General features: G+C 46.8%; 1 protein-coding gene across 1 annotated transcript in view; it reads right to left on the bottom strand.

The window, feature by feature from the left end:
- The window catches only part of LOC136673332 (cytosolic carboxypeptidase 4), a gene marked incomplete at its 5' end in the record, with an annotated part of 177,911 nt that overhangs the window by 95,009 nt on the left and 67,056 nt on the right, over positions 1-15,846 (bottom strand). The window contains one exon of the mRNA XM_066648733.1: positions 9,198-9,378. Coding sequence (XP_066504830.1) covers positions 9,198-9,378 — 181 coding nt within the window. The remainder of the gene's footprint in view (positions 1-9,197; positions 9,379-15,846) is intronic.

The following is a 15,846-nucleotide window of genomic DNA, read 5'->3' as shown; positions in this document are numbered from 1 at the left end:
GGGGCTTTTAGTGGTCAGTGGTGGGCGGGGCTTTGGGGGGGCACTGGTGGGCATGGCTTCGAGGGGTCAGTGGTGGGCGGAGCTTTGAGAGGTCAGTGGTGGGCGGGGCTTTGAGGTTTCAGTGGTGGACGGGCCTTTGAGGGGTCAGTGGTGGGAGGGGCTTTTAGTGGTCAGTGGTGGGCGGGGCTTTGGGGGGGCACTGGTGGGCATGGCTTCGAGGGGTCAGTGGTGGGCAGGGCTTTGAGGTTTCAGTGGTGGACGGGGCTTTGAGGGGTCAGTGGTGGGAGGGGCTTTTAGTGGTCAGTGGTGGGCGGGGCTTTTAGTGGTCAGTGGTGGGCGGGGCTTTGGGGGGGCACTGGTGGGCATGGCTTCGAGGGGTCAGTGGTGGGCGGAGCTTTGAGAGGTCAGTGGTGGGCGGGGCTTTGAGGGCTCAGTGCTGATCACAAAGGGCCTGGCGCCGCGGGCGGTGAAGCTGGCTCTGAATTCACAGCATGTCCCCACCGCAGAGAGCCTGCTTTGTCAGCTTCAGAGACAAATTGGACCTTTTGCTTCTCCACGTCTCTAATGTGTGAGACGGCGGCTCGGGAAAACTGCCCATTAGTGTCCCATCGCTGACCGCTGAGCCAAATATTGATATCCAATACGCTGGTGGTATGATCCCCTGGCATAAATAATCAACATCAATCAGCATGGAGGACAATACGGGGGCTCGTCCCCTCCAAATCGGTCACACCGCGGATGGACAGATTAAAGACGGGAAGGTCGAAAGTTCTGATTGGATCGGGTGGAGAAACCCACCGGGACATCACACACAAACGCTGCGGTCAAATATAATTTACCTCAGGGTCATCGGGGATGGTCTTAATGACTGAGCCGAAGGCGCAGAGGCACCTCATATCAGTCCCACATCGACCCCTGCATCATCTGGACACATCCAGACCATCGGTTATAGACAAAGGGAGAAGATGGACACACACACACACACACACACACACACACACACACACACACACACACACATCAGCCACAACATTTAAATGACCACGTTTCTTCACTCATTGTCCATCTGTTGCTTGGCAAACATTGTTAATCAGCGTTCACCATGTTCTTCAATGCCCAGGACCCTAACCGAGGGTGTGTTAGTGTGTGTTGCACTGGTTTGCATGGATCACTCACAGCAGTGCTGCTGGCGATAAACACAGTGTCCACTCACTGTCCACTCTCTATTCACTTTATTTTCCCATGACAGAAAGGGAGGGGCCATCTTTGTTTCCTTGGTGTTAAAAGGAACACCTGTGTGTGTTCTGTGAGACACACACAGTGGATTCTAAACACACACACACACTTATTTTCTGGACTCTATTTTCAGTGAGTGTTAAAGTTGACAGTGACGTCATGTAGGAACCGGCTCCTCTTTGGATGGAGAGGAAACACAGAGGGAGAGGGAGGAGACGCCGAGGCAAAAAGAGAACAAACCGCCACTGTTTTTACTTCTGGAACTGCCAAGCTTAATATTTGAATTTTCATTTCCACCTTAACACCCTGTGAAGGACTGGCGTCCCCTCCAGGGTGTATTCACGCCTTGCGCCCGATGATTCCAGGTAGGCTCTGGACCCACCGCGACCCTAAATTGGATAAGCGGTTACAGATAATGAATGAATGGATTTCCACCTTAACACTAGGAGCATTGCCCTTCTCTGACCCACTGAGACCTGGAAGCACAGAGAGCCGCTGGTTTGACACTGTGACCACTCTGGGCTCCGCTGACCTCCCTCCCACACAGCGCTCTGAGTAAAGTCAGTAACCGTGCTCAAACACTGACCGGCTCTCGGCGCTTCTAGGGTTAAATGTGTCAATAGTTGATTAGTGATTTTTTTTTTCCTCTTCCACCTTAAAAGTCATTTAGTTTTCATATCCAAACGTTTATTTCCACCTTAAAAAGGTCAGTTCAGTCTGTAATTGTTGAACTGCAGAGTGCTCCTCAATGGTAGAAACAAGAAGGTGGTTTTAATGTTATGGCTGATAGAGGAAAGGCCTGTATTATTAGATGCTGCACATAAACAGCAGTTGTGTAGCGAGTCTTGTGTTGTATTTAACCTTTGATTAAAGTGTTAGTGGGTCTCTGAATGGAGGGAGCACAGATGGATGTGTGTGAGCTGGGGTCATTTGTTGTGTAGGAGCAGCGTGAATTGCTTCTCCACCACACACCACTCACACACACTCCAGGCTCTGAGCGCTCAGAGTGAGAGGCAATCACACACACACACACACACACACACACACACGTGGCGTCTTGTGATGGAGGACCTTGCTGAGGGCCCTCCTCATGTGAAAAATGTTTTCAATCGACTGGCCCCAGGCTCGTCTGCTGTTTGCCACCGAAGCCCTGGGACACGTATTACACCCCACGCTGCTCAATGTCTCCAGCTGCCATTGATGTGTAGTTTACATCATCATCCTTTTATATCACGCGAAGATACCCCCCACACACACACACACACCTTTCCCCTCACACAACCTACCCCGCCCCTCCACAACTCCCCCACGGTGAGAGTGGGACAAAAAAAAGGACAAGAGCGCCATTATTGAACCCAGACCACAAACTATTCTTACAGAGAATAAAACCACCACACAATAACACACACACACACACACACACAGAGGATTTACTGACCTGGAGGAGAGAGAGAGAGAGAGAGAGAGAGAGAGAAGGGGCTAAAAGGGGATACAGTAAGAATGCTATAGAAATAGAGTAAAATTGCATGAAAAATTGTCTGCGGCCCTTATCCAGTTCAGGGCGGCGGTGGGTCCGAAGTGTACCCGGATTCACTGGGCGCAAGGAAGAAAACACACCCTGGAGGGGGCGCCAGTACTTCACAGGGCGACACACACTCACACATTCACTTACACACTCACACCTACAGACAATTTTGAGTCTTTAATCCACCAACCAACAGGTGTTTTTGGAGCATGGGAGGAAACCAGAACACCCGGAGGAAACCCACGCAGACACAGAGAGAACACACCACACTCCTCACAGACAGTCACCCGGAGGAAACCCACACAGACACAGGGAGAACACACCACACTCCTCACAGACAGTCACCCAGAGGAAACCCACACAGACACAGAGAAAACACACCACACTCCTCACAGACAGTCACCCGGAGCAGGACTCGAACCCACACCCTCTAGGACCCTGGAGCTGTGACAGAGACACTACCTGCTGCTCTGCCCGAGATTCAAAATTACGACAACACATCAAATCTAAGCAGTGTAAGAGTGTAAACACAGGGCACACACACTTGGCAGACACACACACTCACACTCCAGAACACTCTGCAGACACACACACTGAGTGTGTGTTAGCTGAAAGACTGAGACTGCCGCTCGGTGCTGATGAATAATGAAGGTCTGTAAAGGGAGAGAGACGCTGGAGCTCTGGATGGATCAGACATGATTACATTAGACACACAGTAGGACTGGGACACTGAGGAGTGTGTGAGTCAGAGAGAGAGAGAGAGAGATGGGTAAAGAGAATGACAGATGACAGATCAAGTGAAAGAGACTATGAGAGAGAGGTGAGGAAAGAGAAATAAATGAGACAGAGATAGCAAAACACAGAGAGATAGAGACGAGGAATGAGAGCAAGAAAGACATCCAGGATAAATGTTACCCAGGTGTGTACCGACCAAAACCAGTCTCCTGTGTGTGTAACACACTTAAGGCCAGTTTCCTGGACAGAGATAGAGATGCTCCACTAAAAGCAAAGTCTAGTCCGAGCCTAGTGCTCAATCCCTTTATGAGAAACCCACCTACAGCAAAGGTAACTGATTCTGATTCGCGAGGGGGCTTCACTGTCACTGGCCAACGGCAGCGTAGCTTTCATTTTAAGATGCATTGCTGCTATCAAGCCGCCTGAAAAGGTGGGTTATGGAGAATATGTGAAAGCAGGTGCTCCATCTCAGGGACGACGGCTGGCGTGACAGGTGTTAGAGATCGCAGAGCGCGTTGAAGCAAACCTGAGCACTTTCTCAGAGGCGTCTCACAGATAAACACAGCCTGCAAAGAGTGAGAGATCTCCCAGAGAAACAAGACGTACTGAAGACGTACCTGAAGAGACACAGAGAGAGACAGAGGGAGCACAAGGCGAGGCATGAAGAAAAGGACTCAGGGCTTAAGGGCGTCGATCCTCAAGGGGAAATGAATAGAGAGAAAGACAGAGAGAATGAAAGCAGTGTAATCAAAGGCTGTTCCGCTCAAGAGCCTCGGTACGGCTGGTGTTCAGGTGCCGTTCACTTTGATTCAATAAAAGCTCTTGAAGTTTGTAGGGCTCTTTCTCCAGCAGACATTGTTCTGAAGTGTTTTCCTCCAGAAACATAGGTGCAGCCTTGGAAGGAGCATCGATAAGAATTCCCAAACCATTCCCTAGCCAAGGATTCCCTAAGAGCTTTAGAAAGAACCACGGGGAGAATCGAGAATGCAGCGAGACCTTGATGAAGAGCGACTGAGTGGAACCTTTAATTTCCGAAAAGCGCGAAGAAGCAACAACGAGAGAAATGATGATGAAACACACACTGCAGTGTGTTAGGGAGCGTATGCGCGCTCTCGAGAGGAGGACTGTCTCATTCGGAAGGCGGCATGATGTGGTGTGTGCTTCTCTAGGAGGGGAATCATAGACATTGCCTATAAAAGGTGGCCCCACACATGGATGCCTTTCAGGGTTAGTGAGGGGATCAAGATGGGTTAAATATTTCTCTTGGATCTTCCTACTCACAGATGGATGGGTTGGTGAATGAATGCATGAATGAATTAATTAAATGTATATATATATATATATATATATATATATATATATATATATATATATATATATATATATATATAGCACCTTTAATACATTAAAATTCATCTCCATGTTTTAGAAAGGGAAACAGTTAAACAGTCCATATACACACTCTCTCTCTCTCTCTCTCTCTCTCTCTCTCTCTCTCTCTCTTCTCTCTCTTTCTCCCCCCCCCCCTTTCTCTCTCTCTCTCTATCTCTCTCCCCCTCTCTCTCTCTCTGTCTCTCTCTCTCTCTCTCCCTTTTCTCCCCCCCCCCTCTCTCCCTCTCTCTCTTTCTCTGTCTCTCTCCCCCCCTCTCTCCCTCTCTCTCTCTTTATCTCTATCTCTCTCCCCCTCTCTCTCTCTCCCTCTCTCTCTCTGTCTCTCTCTCACTCTCCCTCTCTCTCTCTATCTCTCTCCCTCTCTCTTTCTGTCTCTCCCCCCTCTCTCTCTCTCCCTTTTCTCTCTCCCCCCTCTCTCTCCCTCTCTCTCTCTCTCTCCCTCTTCTCTCTCTCTTCTCTCTCTTTCTGTCTCCCCCCCTCTCTCTCTCTCTCTCTCTATCTCTATCTCTCTCCCCCTCTCTCTCTCTCTGTCTCTCTCTCTCTCTATCTCTCTCCCTCTCTCTTTCTGTCTCTCTCTCTCTCTCTCCCTTTTCTCTCTCTATCTCTCTCCCCCTCTCTCTCCCTCTTTCCCTCTCCCTCTCTTACCCTCTGTCTCTCTCTCCCCCCTTCTGTCTCGCTCTCCTTCTCTCTCTCTCTCTCTCTCTCTCGCTCTTCCCCCCCTCTCTTTCTCTGTCTCGCTCTTCCCCCTCTCTCTCTCTCTCTCTCTCTCTCTCACACACACACACACACACACACTGCCCTTACTCTGAGAGAGAGAAATATTAAAATACAATCCAAAACAGACAAAACCAGCTCCAACACAAGATCAGACGCCTTGACCTATGATATGAATATTTCGCCTCAGATTTTTCCAAAGTCCATGATGAATTCGATCGAAGCAAATGTGACCTTTTCACACGTCCAATCACGATTTCCATTTCAAAGGGCTCGCAACACCTCAGCATCTATGTCTATGCAAAACCACATTAGCATATAAATGAATGTGGGGAAAGTGTCTGTATTTAGTGGCCCACCTCCTCTTAAAGGTGACTTCGGAGCAGTTGATGGAGACAGGTGTCCAAACTACGCCCTGTTTTTGAGAACAGCAACAGAACAAGGTGCTTTGGCTCAGAGCGATCATCAAAACAATATTGAACTACAATTTGAAGGGGACAAAAAATGAAAAACTCCTTTGTTCAGTGCATGTGCATATTAATGTGTGAATCTGGAGACCACCAACCCACACACTGTGAAACAAGAACCCTCCCAGTCAGTTTTCTTTGTGCGCTGCCTGAGTCTGAAAACACGGGATAAAACGAGTCGTTCTGATTCTGCTTCGCTTCCGACGTCAAGTGCGGAGACTTTAGAATGGCCCCGCCCCCTCGTCTGAGTCTGGCCAATCACAGCGCTGGACCCATGTTTATGTGAGAGCGCAAAGACGAGGTTAAACTCAGCAAAACAGACACAACGAGCGCGGAGAAATAAGAGCACTGAGTAAAAACGGAGAAGAAAGAGAACAGAGTGAAAACGGCTAAAAACCAGAGCTTCTGCTCCTCGCTCCTCACTGCTGTGCGCTCGGGGTCGGGGTGAACAGCGAGCGGCTCATTATCATTTAAAGGAACAGGTGCTGAAAGCGGGCGTTCTGAACAGGGGCTGTTTACACAGGGGGAGAACACTGCTGTGGGGCTCGTGGGGTTTGGACCAAAGCAGGTCACAGACGTTTCATTAAGAAACAGCACTGTGTTCCACTGTGGAGACGAGGGAGAATATATCGACTTCAAAAAGCTAAGAACCAATGTTAATGCATGTGCATTTTACCAGCAAGACTGCCGTGTACCAGTTGTTTATGGTATACAGCATAGAGGACATCAACTGAGAGACAAGACCATTCACTTTGCAATCAACTGACTGCTTCCAAACTACGGCCAGCGAGCTTCTCGGCCAATCACAGTCCTCCACAAACGGCCAATCATGTAATTACATAATTACCGCAGTAATAACTGTAGATGTTTAGGTGTTAAAAACCGCAAATGGGCCTCAAAAGCATTGCTTCACCTCATCTAACAACCAGCAACTAGATCACAATCAGGGAAACATACGTCACACGCCGTCCCAAAGCCAGGAATCTAACAGCAATCATGCGCTAATGATGTGATTATGTGATTATAACACAACACAAGCAAAACACTGATGACCTTAAGCTGATTTCACACCAGGAGCGGCGCAGCGAGCGCTGAGAGCCGGATCTACGACGATTTCTCACCATTGATGAGGCGTGATTGGCTTGTTCTCAAAAAGTTACCGGCTCTAAATGTTCATTTAAACAAGTTTTATTTATTTGATGAATAAATACACAAATTACAAAGGCACATCTCCTTCACGTCACATTCTCACACACACTTTAATTACAAACGATACTGGACCAAGACGTGTGTTTAGACATCTACCATCCTGTGAAAAGCACTGTCCAAATTAAACGACTGCATTTGTCGTTTAAAATACTTTAAAAACGAAACGAGTGTCGAACCCTACATCTCTGCACTGGTCGGTGGAAATGTGGCATAAATAACTTAAAGCAACACTAGGGAATATTTGTTATTGTTGCTTTTACAGAACTTTCCTTAAATCAACATCAATATCCTACCCTCCTCCAAAAGTTACATAGTGCTGTTTCTGCAGTGCTGATCTGGAGTAGCAACGACAGAGGCCCTATTGTCCCTACTACAGCTCAGCGTAGAATCACGGTGATTTTAAGGATGTAATTTTAAGGTAAAAATACTACGTACTGTTGTATTAAGCAGTGTTTTCTTCACCTTTTGCAGGAAGTGGGATCTCCATGAACAGGTTCTCGACGGAATCTGACCTTTCCCGGGGTTTGTGCTAAAGCTGCAGAGTAAAATTAGAGCTGTAGCCATTTTTATTTTGCAGCTGTACGGCTCGATATAATGAGAATACTTAATTACATCTATACTGTCTTCTACCTTGCAACTGCTAGCAGCAAAAATAGAACTGTAGCGCGATGCATGCGTTACTGCTGCAGTGCAGCGTGTGCACCTGGAGCGAAAGGCTGCCTTGAGTAATACAGGAGCATAATGCTCAGAGAACAGTGCGGTACGTAATGGGGTTTGGTTACTTGTTTGGTCTGAAACAGGCTGCCGTTCTGAAGGTTTTTACTGAAAAAAGTATCCTCAATTACACCTTATTAATGCTAAGGCCAACAACAACAACACACCAATACACCATGAGTAAACACTGCTTAACGTTACCCCTGCCGTTGCTGTGGTTTCCAAAGCCCACTGTTCCCCTTAGAGACGGGGTTAGAGACAACAACAGGGGGTTGTGGGAATGGAAAAGTGATCAGGAATTAAACAAATACAGGGTGGGCCATTTATATGGATACACCTTAATAAAATGGGAATGGTTGGTGACATTAACTTCCTGTTTGTGACACATTAGTATATGGGAGGGGGAAACATTTCAAAATGGTTGGTGACCATGGTGGCCATTTTGGAGTTGACCATTTTAGATTCAACTTTTGTTTTTTAATGGGAAGAGGGTCATGTGACACATCAAACTTATTGTGAATTTCACAAGAAAAACAATGGTGTGCTTGGTTTTAACGTAACTTTATTCTTTCATGAGTTATTTACAAGTTTCTCTTTGTTTACAGCCATTGACATGTCTGAGAGGTTATTCAGCAAGAGCCCACAGCGTAGCACTCATTTCCCCAAATGTTCTCCCCCTCCCATATACAAATGTGCCAAAAACAGGAAGTTAATATCACCAACCATTCCCATTTTATTAAGGTGTATCCATATAAATGGCCCACCCTGTAGAATACAGTAGAGTACTATGCAGTGGGTATTTATTACTCTATGACCACCCAGCTCCAATCACCACCCACAGTCACACCATCATCATCATCATCATCATCACGCAGTTTCATATGCCAGTAAAGAGTTAATGTATGTCATAGTAGTACACTGCTAACAGCTGAAAGTCTCTATAAGCAGCACTAGGTAAGATTTGGTATTTTTGCTCCTGGGCTCCCCTCTGCACAGATTTTAATTCAGTTTTACAACACTGTCCTGAAATGAAGGGGAAGGGGTGATTTCCTTCCCTCCTCTAAAAGTTACACAGTGCAGTTTCTCCAAAGCTGAGCACAGAAAGAAAACGACAGAGGCAGTATTCACAACTCAGGCAGCAATCAAGATTCAGGCCAGCAACAATGGATACGAAGATTTGTGTGTGTGTGTGTGTGTGTTCGTACTTGCCGTGGATGACTCCATCTGGGTTCAGCATGGGGATGATCTTGAAGATGAAGGCCTCTCTCAGACTCTCAGCTACAGGGTCATTGCTGCAGAGGAACTCCAGCGTGCCTCTCATTACCCAGCTGGCATTGCTCTCACCGGGGTGAACCCTTGCTGTCAGAATCACGTAGGGCCGGTTCCCTACACACACACACACACACAGAACAAGTGTTATAATCTACAAATTCATATCCAACTAGAGCTGTAGCGATAATAACACACATATCAGGGTGTGGATTCTGAAGCTGCGAAGTGGGCAGTTTCCTGATGCTTAAGGCCTCTTTCCACAGGCCCCCTAGTGGCCAGATATTTAATTAGATAGAGTTCAACTGGCACAGTTAGCTATTTCTCCTGGTGTAACTCTGGTGATAGAGGAGTCCCTGAAGGTGCATGTTCACGCTGCACAGAGTGAAATAAATCAGAACAGAATCAGAGCTCTCTGTGCTCCATGTCTCATATCGCTGTAGAAATAATGCACAGGGCTTTCTTTCCTGATGGAGGCGCTGTGTTTGTTTCAGAGTGAAGGCTTCTTCTGAGCGGAAGGTGGAGCAGTCAAAGTTGTCTCTTGTGGTGTTTAATCAGAGGAACAATAAACAAAAAAGTTCAGCCTCAGTTTTCTATTTAAGGTAGAATTAGAAAGTGAATCTTCTAATGTCACAAATTTGGAATGAAAAGTCTGAATTAGGGCGGCACAGTGGCGCAGCAGGTAGTGTCGCAGTCACACAGCTCCAGGGGCCTGGAGGTTGTGGGTTCGATTCCCGCTCCGGGTGACTGTCTGTGAAGAGTGTGATGTGTTCTCCCTGTGTCTGTGTGGGTTTCCTCCGGGTGACTGTCTGTGAGGAGTGTGGTGTGTTCTCCCTGTGTCTGCGTGGGTTTCCTCCGGGTGCTCCGGTTTCCTCCCACGGTCCAAAAACACACGTTGGTAGGTGGATTGGCGACTCAAAATTGTCTGTAGGTGTAAGTGTGTGAGTGAATGTGTGTGTGTGTGTTGCCCTGTGAAGGTCTGGTGCCCCCTCCAGGGAGTATTCCTGCCTTGCGCCCAATGATTCCAGGTAGGCTCTGGACCCACCGCGACCCTGAACTGGATACGCGGTTACATATAATGAATGAATGAATGAAAGTCTGAATTAGAATTGAACATATAAACATATAAAGCAAAGCAAAGTAAAGCACCAGACACTGTTCTACTAACATTCATCACAAAGCAGAACAGAACGGAACGGACAAACTCGACTAAAGCATCTCGCCAAATCTCAAACCTCTGTCTCAGTGAGGTCAAAACATCAAACGGCAATAGCTCTGCTCCGGTCTTGTCTCCTTTGAAGTATGCCTCAACTCATCTCATCCGAGCAGGAAAATTACATCACCCTCCTGAGCAAGCTTGCATTTGGCACGGCCGCCCGAGCTGGACACAGCTTATCAGAAACGCATTAAAATTTAATTTAGCACGACTATTGTGGCCCCGTCCGCCACTTGACAAAGGATGGTCAAAGGAGTCCACGTTAGCGCGATTGGTCGCTGCGCTATTGATCTCTCATAATGAGTTTCTGAAGCCACTGTGTGTATATTCTCCTTTCCTTCATTTAATTCTCCGTGTTTAATTGAATCTCAGTGTGCTGGAACAACCAGGCTGGAGGTGGGAATCATTGAGGATTGTGTTATTTTTAATCCCCTGAAACAAATCAGATGAGCACAGCTGTGCCGTTTGTTGTTTTGATTTGTTTGTAGTACTTCTCAATAATGAGAGATATGATTTGATAAAGGCAGAGAGTCGATACGGAAACGGGAGACGTGTAGCTATGACGAAACATCAGAAAGTGTGGCATTAAGTCAGTGGATGTACTCACACTAAGCCATCTGTACTGTGCCTGACTTGTCAATCACAATGACATGCAGATGTCCAGCACAAACTAGCCACAGCAAAAGCCCTATCCAGACTGGATTCATTTTCCATGGGGTCCTGGGGTAAATCTCTCTCTTTTACTGTGTAGATTTATTTCCGTCTGAATCGACTGTGACTGTATTTATCCCCGAAGTGCTCTGAGAAAATAACAAGCTGAATTACCTACTGTTTTCCACTGAACTCTGTTATCATCTGATCATTGTAATCCTGTCTGGAAACAAATCTCTGTTTTAACAGGCGGATCTCACCTCACTTTGGATATAATAGGAGTTTGAGAACTGCTGCACACCGTATTTACCCTCTGAGTGTACGTTTCCCTTGAAACTCACAGAAAATAGATTCAGAGCATCATCAAAACAATACAAATATGAAAAGTTACTGAAGCAGTTACTTGTTGAAGGTGTTAAAAGTTTTACAGACTTCACCTAAGAGTTATCTGAAGGAGGTAAAAAATAAATTAAATCAAATAAAGTCTGTGAGAAAAGGGAGATGATGCAGGCTGATTAAAGGAGTGATTATAGCGGCAGCTGCATTTACAAAAGCCCTACCTTTATGTTTATATAATAGAAATTAATTTGAGAACTAGAAGCTCACGTGTGATTACATGATGTAATTCAGGAGTTAGAAACTCGACGGTCCTCTAGTTTTCATTGCTGTCTGGATGCAAGAGATTTATCACAGAGGAGAAACTTTTTATTACAGACATCCCCCTGAATAATGTGTCCTGTTCCGATGGGGACATAGATTGAATTTGTTTTTATGCGACTCACAACATCAGTGAAAGTACACACACGTCCTGATGTTGCCGAGTGTGCCGTGTCTCTGGGTAAACAGGGGAAGAGCATCAGTGAGATTGGTCTAATCAATCCAGACACTCCTGCTCTGACATCACAGGATTTGCAAAAGTACACCATGATCTTTTAAAGAGGTCTGACTTCACCCCGCTGGACAGTCCAACACACCGGAGGAGAGCACCATCACATTACATATATTTCACATTCTAATTTACTGTCTTTTCTTCTATTGTACTGTTTTTATTTGTAACACTTTGTGCAAAAGCCTTTCTGAGGTGCTGTTCTAAGGCTTTTTTAATTATGTATTTTCTTTTTATTCACAGGGCGACACAAACACACACACACACACACACACACACATATTCACTCACACCTACGGAAACTTTTGAGTCACCAATCCACCTACCAACAAGTGTTTTTGGAGCGTTGGAGGAAACCGGAGCACCCAGAGAAAACCCACGCAGACACAGAGAGAACACACCACACTCCTCACAGACAGTCACCCGGAGGAAACCCACGTAGACACAGAGAGAACACACCACACTCCTCACAGACAATCACCCAGAGGAAACCCACGCAGACACAGAGAGAACACACCACACTCCTCACAGACAGTCACCCGGAGGAAACCCACGCAGACACAGGGAGAACACACCACACTCCTCACAGACAGTCACCCGGAGGAAACCCACGTAGACACAGAGAGAACACACCACACTCCTCACAGACAGTCACCCGGAGGAAACCCACGTAGACACAGAGAGAACACACCACACTCCTCACAGACCGTCACCCAGAGGAAACCCACGCAGACACAGAGAGAACACACCACACTCCTCACAGACAGTCACCCTTTTGCTTCTGTAAAACACTTTCAGTTGCCATAGTGGTTGAAAGGTGTGTTATAAATAAACTTGCCTTGTGTAGTGAGCTGTGCTTCTCCAGACAGGACACAGAGGCCTGGTCTGACACATTGAAGCCAGCAGTGTTCCTCTCTACAACACACCAACCACTGGACACAGAGTGCACTGTTTATCAGATAGGCACAATGCTTCGGAATGAGAAAGGGAGCCTCTATCAAAATGTCTGTCGTCATGTTTATTATAACAGAAGCCTCCCGATTTTATGTTGTCACTCGCTCGTATCACGTATTAACTGTAAAACACTGGTTCACTGCAATGTTACCGTCTTCATCCTCCACACAATCCTTTATGCTAGGTACTGATCCTGGGAATAAACTGCTCTCCTTTCCCCCTTCATCAGATATGACAGGAATGAATAAAGGACATGAAACACACAGCAGAGCGACGAAGATCACACACAGCTTTGGAACCCACATCAGCCGCCCTCGTTCATCTGACCCCGTCTCCATTAGAGAGGACGCAGGCTCCGGTTAATGAAGGCTGGTGTTTATCAGCGCTCAGAGCTGCTTCAGTGGGATGATACCCACACACTCCTGATCTAAACACACTCAACATGACCCAGTCTCAAACACACACACACACACACGTGCCTAATAAAGAGCTTCCTTACTTCCTCCGCACACACTCAGAGCATCCGTGTGCAGAGGTGGAGTGCAAAAGGTTGTCATCTGCTTGGATTTATAGGAACAGAGCCAACATCAGACCAGAGAGAGAGAGAGAGAGAGAGAGAGAGAGAGAGAGAGAAAGAACCAATAGATGAAGAGCAGAAATGTAGGGAAAGAGACAGACAGTAAATCATTGGGAAAGGATTGAAGAAGTAAAGAAAATGAGACAAAGAGACAGAACAGAAGAAAAAGGAGAGGAAGAAAACAGAAATAAAAGAATGGTCAAGATAAGAGAGGGGGGGGGGGGGTTTACACTGGGATTTTAGAGAAGCACACTGTGTCATTAAAGGGACATATATTCCTGGGAAGTCTATGGTTATTTCATCAGCTTCACTGACCAGGTCCAGATCTGTTTTCTATGATCATCATGAAAATGAGACTCAGGCAGCGTCAGTCACAGACTGTTGAGTAGCTGAAGTCATGTATCGAGTGAAAACAGACAAATTTCAACTCACAGAACTGTCTCAGTCACACAGCTCCAGGGTCCTAGAGGGTGTGGGTTCGAGTCCCGCTCCGGGTGACTGTCTGTGAGGAGTGTGGTGTGTTCTCTCTGTGTCTGCATGGGTTTCCTCCGGGTGACTGTCTGTGAGGAGTGTGGTGTGTTCTCTCTGTGTCTACGTGGGTTTCCTCCGGGTGACTGTCTGTGAGGAGTGTGGTGTGTTCTCCCTGTGTCTGCGTGGGTTTCCTCCGGGTGACTGTCTGTGAGGAGTGTGGTGTGTTCTCCCTGTGTCTGCGTGGGTTTCCTTCGGGTGACTGTCTGTGAGGAGTGTGGTGTGTTCTCCCTGTGTCTGCGTGGGTTTCCTCTGTGTGACTGTCTGTGAGGAGTGTGGTGTGTTCTCCCTGTGTCTGCATGGGTTTCCTCCTGGTGACTGTCTGTGAGGAGTGCGGTGTGTTCTCCCTGTGTCTGCATGGGTTTCCTCCGGGTGACTGTCTGTGAGGGGTGCTGTGTTCTCCCTGTGTCTGCATGGGTTTCCTCCGGGTGACTGTCTGTGAGGAGTGTGGTGTGTTCTCCCTGTGTCTGCGTGGGTTTCCTCCGGGTGACTGTCTGTGAGGAGTGTGGTGTGTTCTCCCTGTGTCTGTGTGGGTTTCCTCCGGGTGACTGTCTGTGAGGAGTGTGGTGTGTTCTCCCTGTGTCTGCGTGGGTTTCCTCTGGGTTGGTAGGTGGATTGGCATCTCAAAAGTGTGAGTGAGTGTGTATCACCCTGCGAAGGACTGGCGCCCCCTCCTGGGTGTTTTCCTGCCTTGCGTGACCCTTAACTGGATAAGCGCTTACAAACAATGAATGAATGAATTCAAGTTCAGAGACAACATTAAAGTATTTCCTTTGTGCTTTTCTTTGTTAAATTAAGCTTCAGGAGAATTACCAAATCAAACACTGCATTGTATAAAATCTCGCAACCTTTTCATGAAACAGTGTAGCATTTTCAGAGATGCTGGACGCCTACTGTTCTCCAGTTGGACGCATCGAGCTTTGTCTTTGATGTGCTTCACAAAACCATGAAACCATTTGAACGTTATATGGCTTGCACATCTGCCGGAGTGGATTCTGTTTTCCACTGCACTCTGCCGAGCTCAACACCATCAACATCTGCGTCTGCTTCACACAAACCATTGATAAAAAAGTGTGTGAAAGCAGATAAGAGAGTAGTTTGGCTGTTGTTTGGCTTCTTTTAATCACGAGTATCTTGTAGCTTGAAAATCTATTGTTTAAAAGTAGTTTTTGCACGTAACATACATCTAGAAATAATTCAGCTAACATCTGAGACCAGTTACTGGTCATTACAGAGCAATGGGGACACAGCTGAGAGACAGTTTTAGCTCCACTTCTGCTCCAGCAAGTGAAGGGTGCGTTTTCAGGAGCCATGTTTTTTTTTAAAAGAAGACGTGTTTGTATTTTAATGACGTCCAGTTCTATGGAGAGTCCAGCAAAGTGAGACAAGCTGAGAATGTGTTTCCAAAGTCATTATCTGCACCTAATGTAGCTCGACGTGTGTGTGTGTGTGTGTGATAGAGTGAGAGATGGCAGCTGTGTACGTGGAGAGAATGGAGGAACGATGGCGGACAGACGACTAAAACAAACAAAACACACACACACAGCCTACGGACAATGCTAATGGATCCTGCTTCTTATTAATGGAGTCCAATCATCAGGAGAGAGAGAGAGAGAGAGAGAGAGAACGAGTGAGGGAAAGAGAGAGAGTCAAAGAGTGAGAACAAGAGAGAGAGAATGAGAGAGAGAGCGAGAGAGCAAGAGAGAGAACGAGAGGGAGAGCGAGAGCAAGAGAGAGAGGGAGAGCGAGAGCAAGTGAGAGAGAGAGAGAGCA

The sequence above is a fragment of the Hoplias malabaricus genome, chromosome 17 (assembly GCF_029633855.1).
Source record: "Hoplias malabaricus isolate fHopMal1 chromosome 17, fHopMal1.hap1, whole genome shotgun sequence".
In the NCBI taxonomy this organism is placed as follows: domain Eukaryota; kingdom Metazoa; phylum Chordata; class Actinopteri; order Characiformes; family Erythrinidae; genus Hoplias; species Hoplias malabaricus.
Note: the sequence above shows the minus strand (reverse complement) of the source record. Positions and strands in the feature narration are given on the sequence as shown.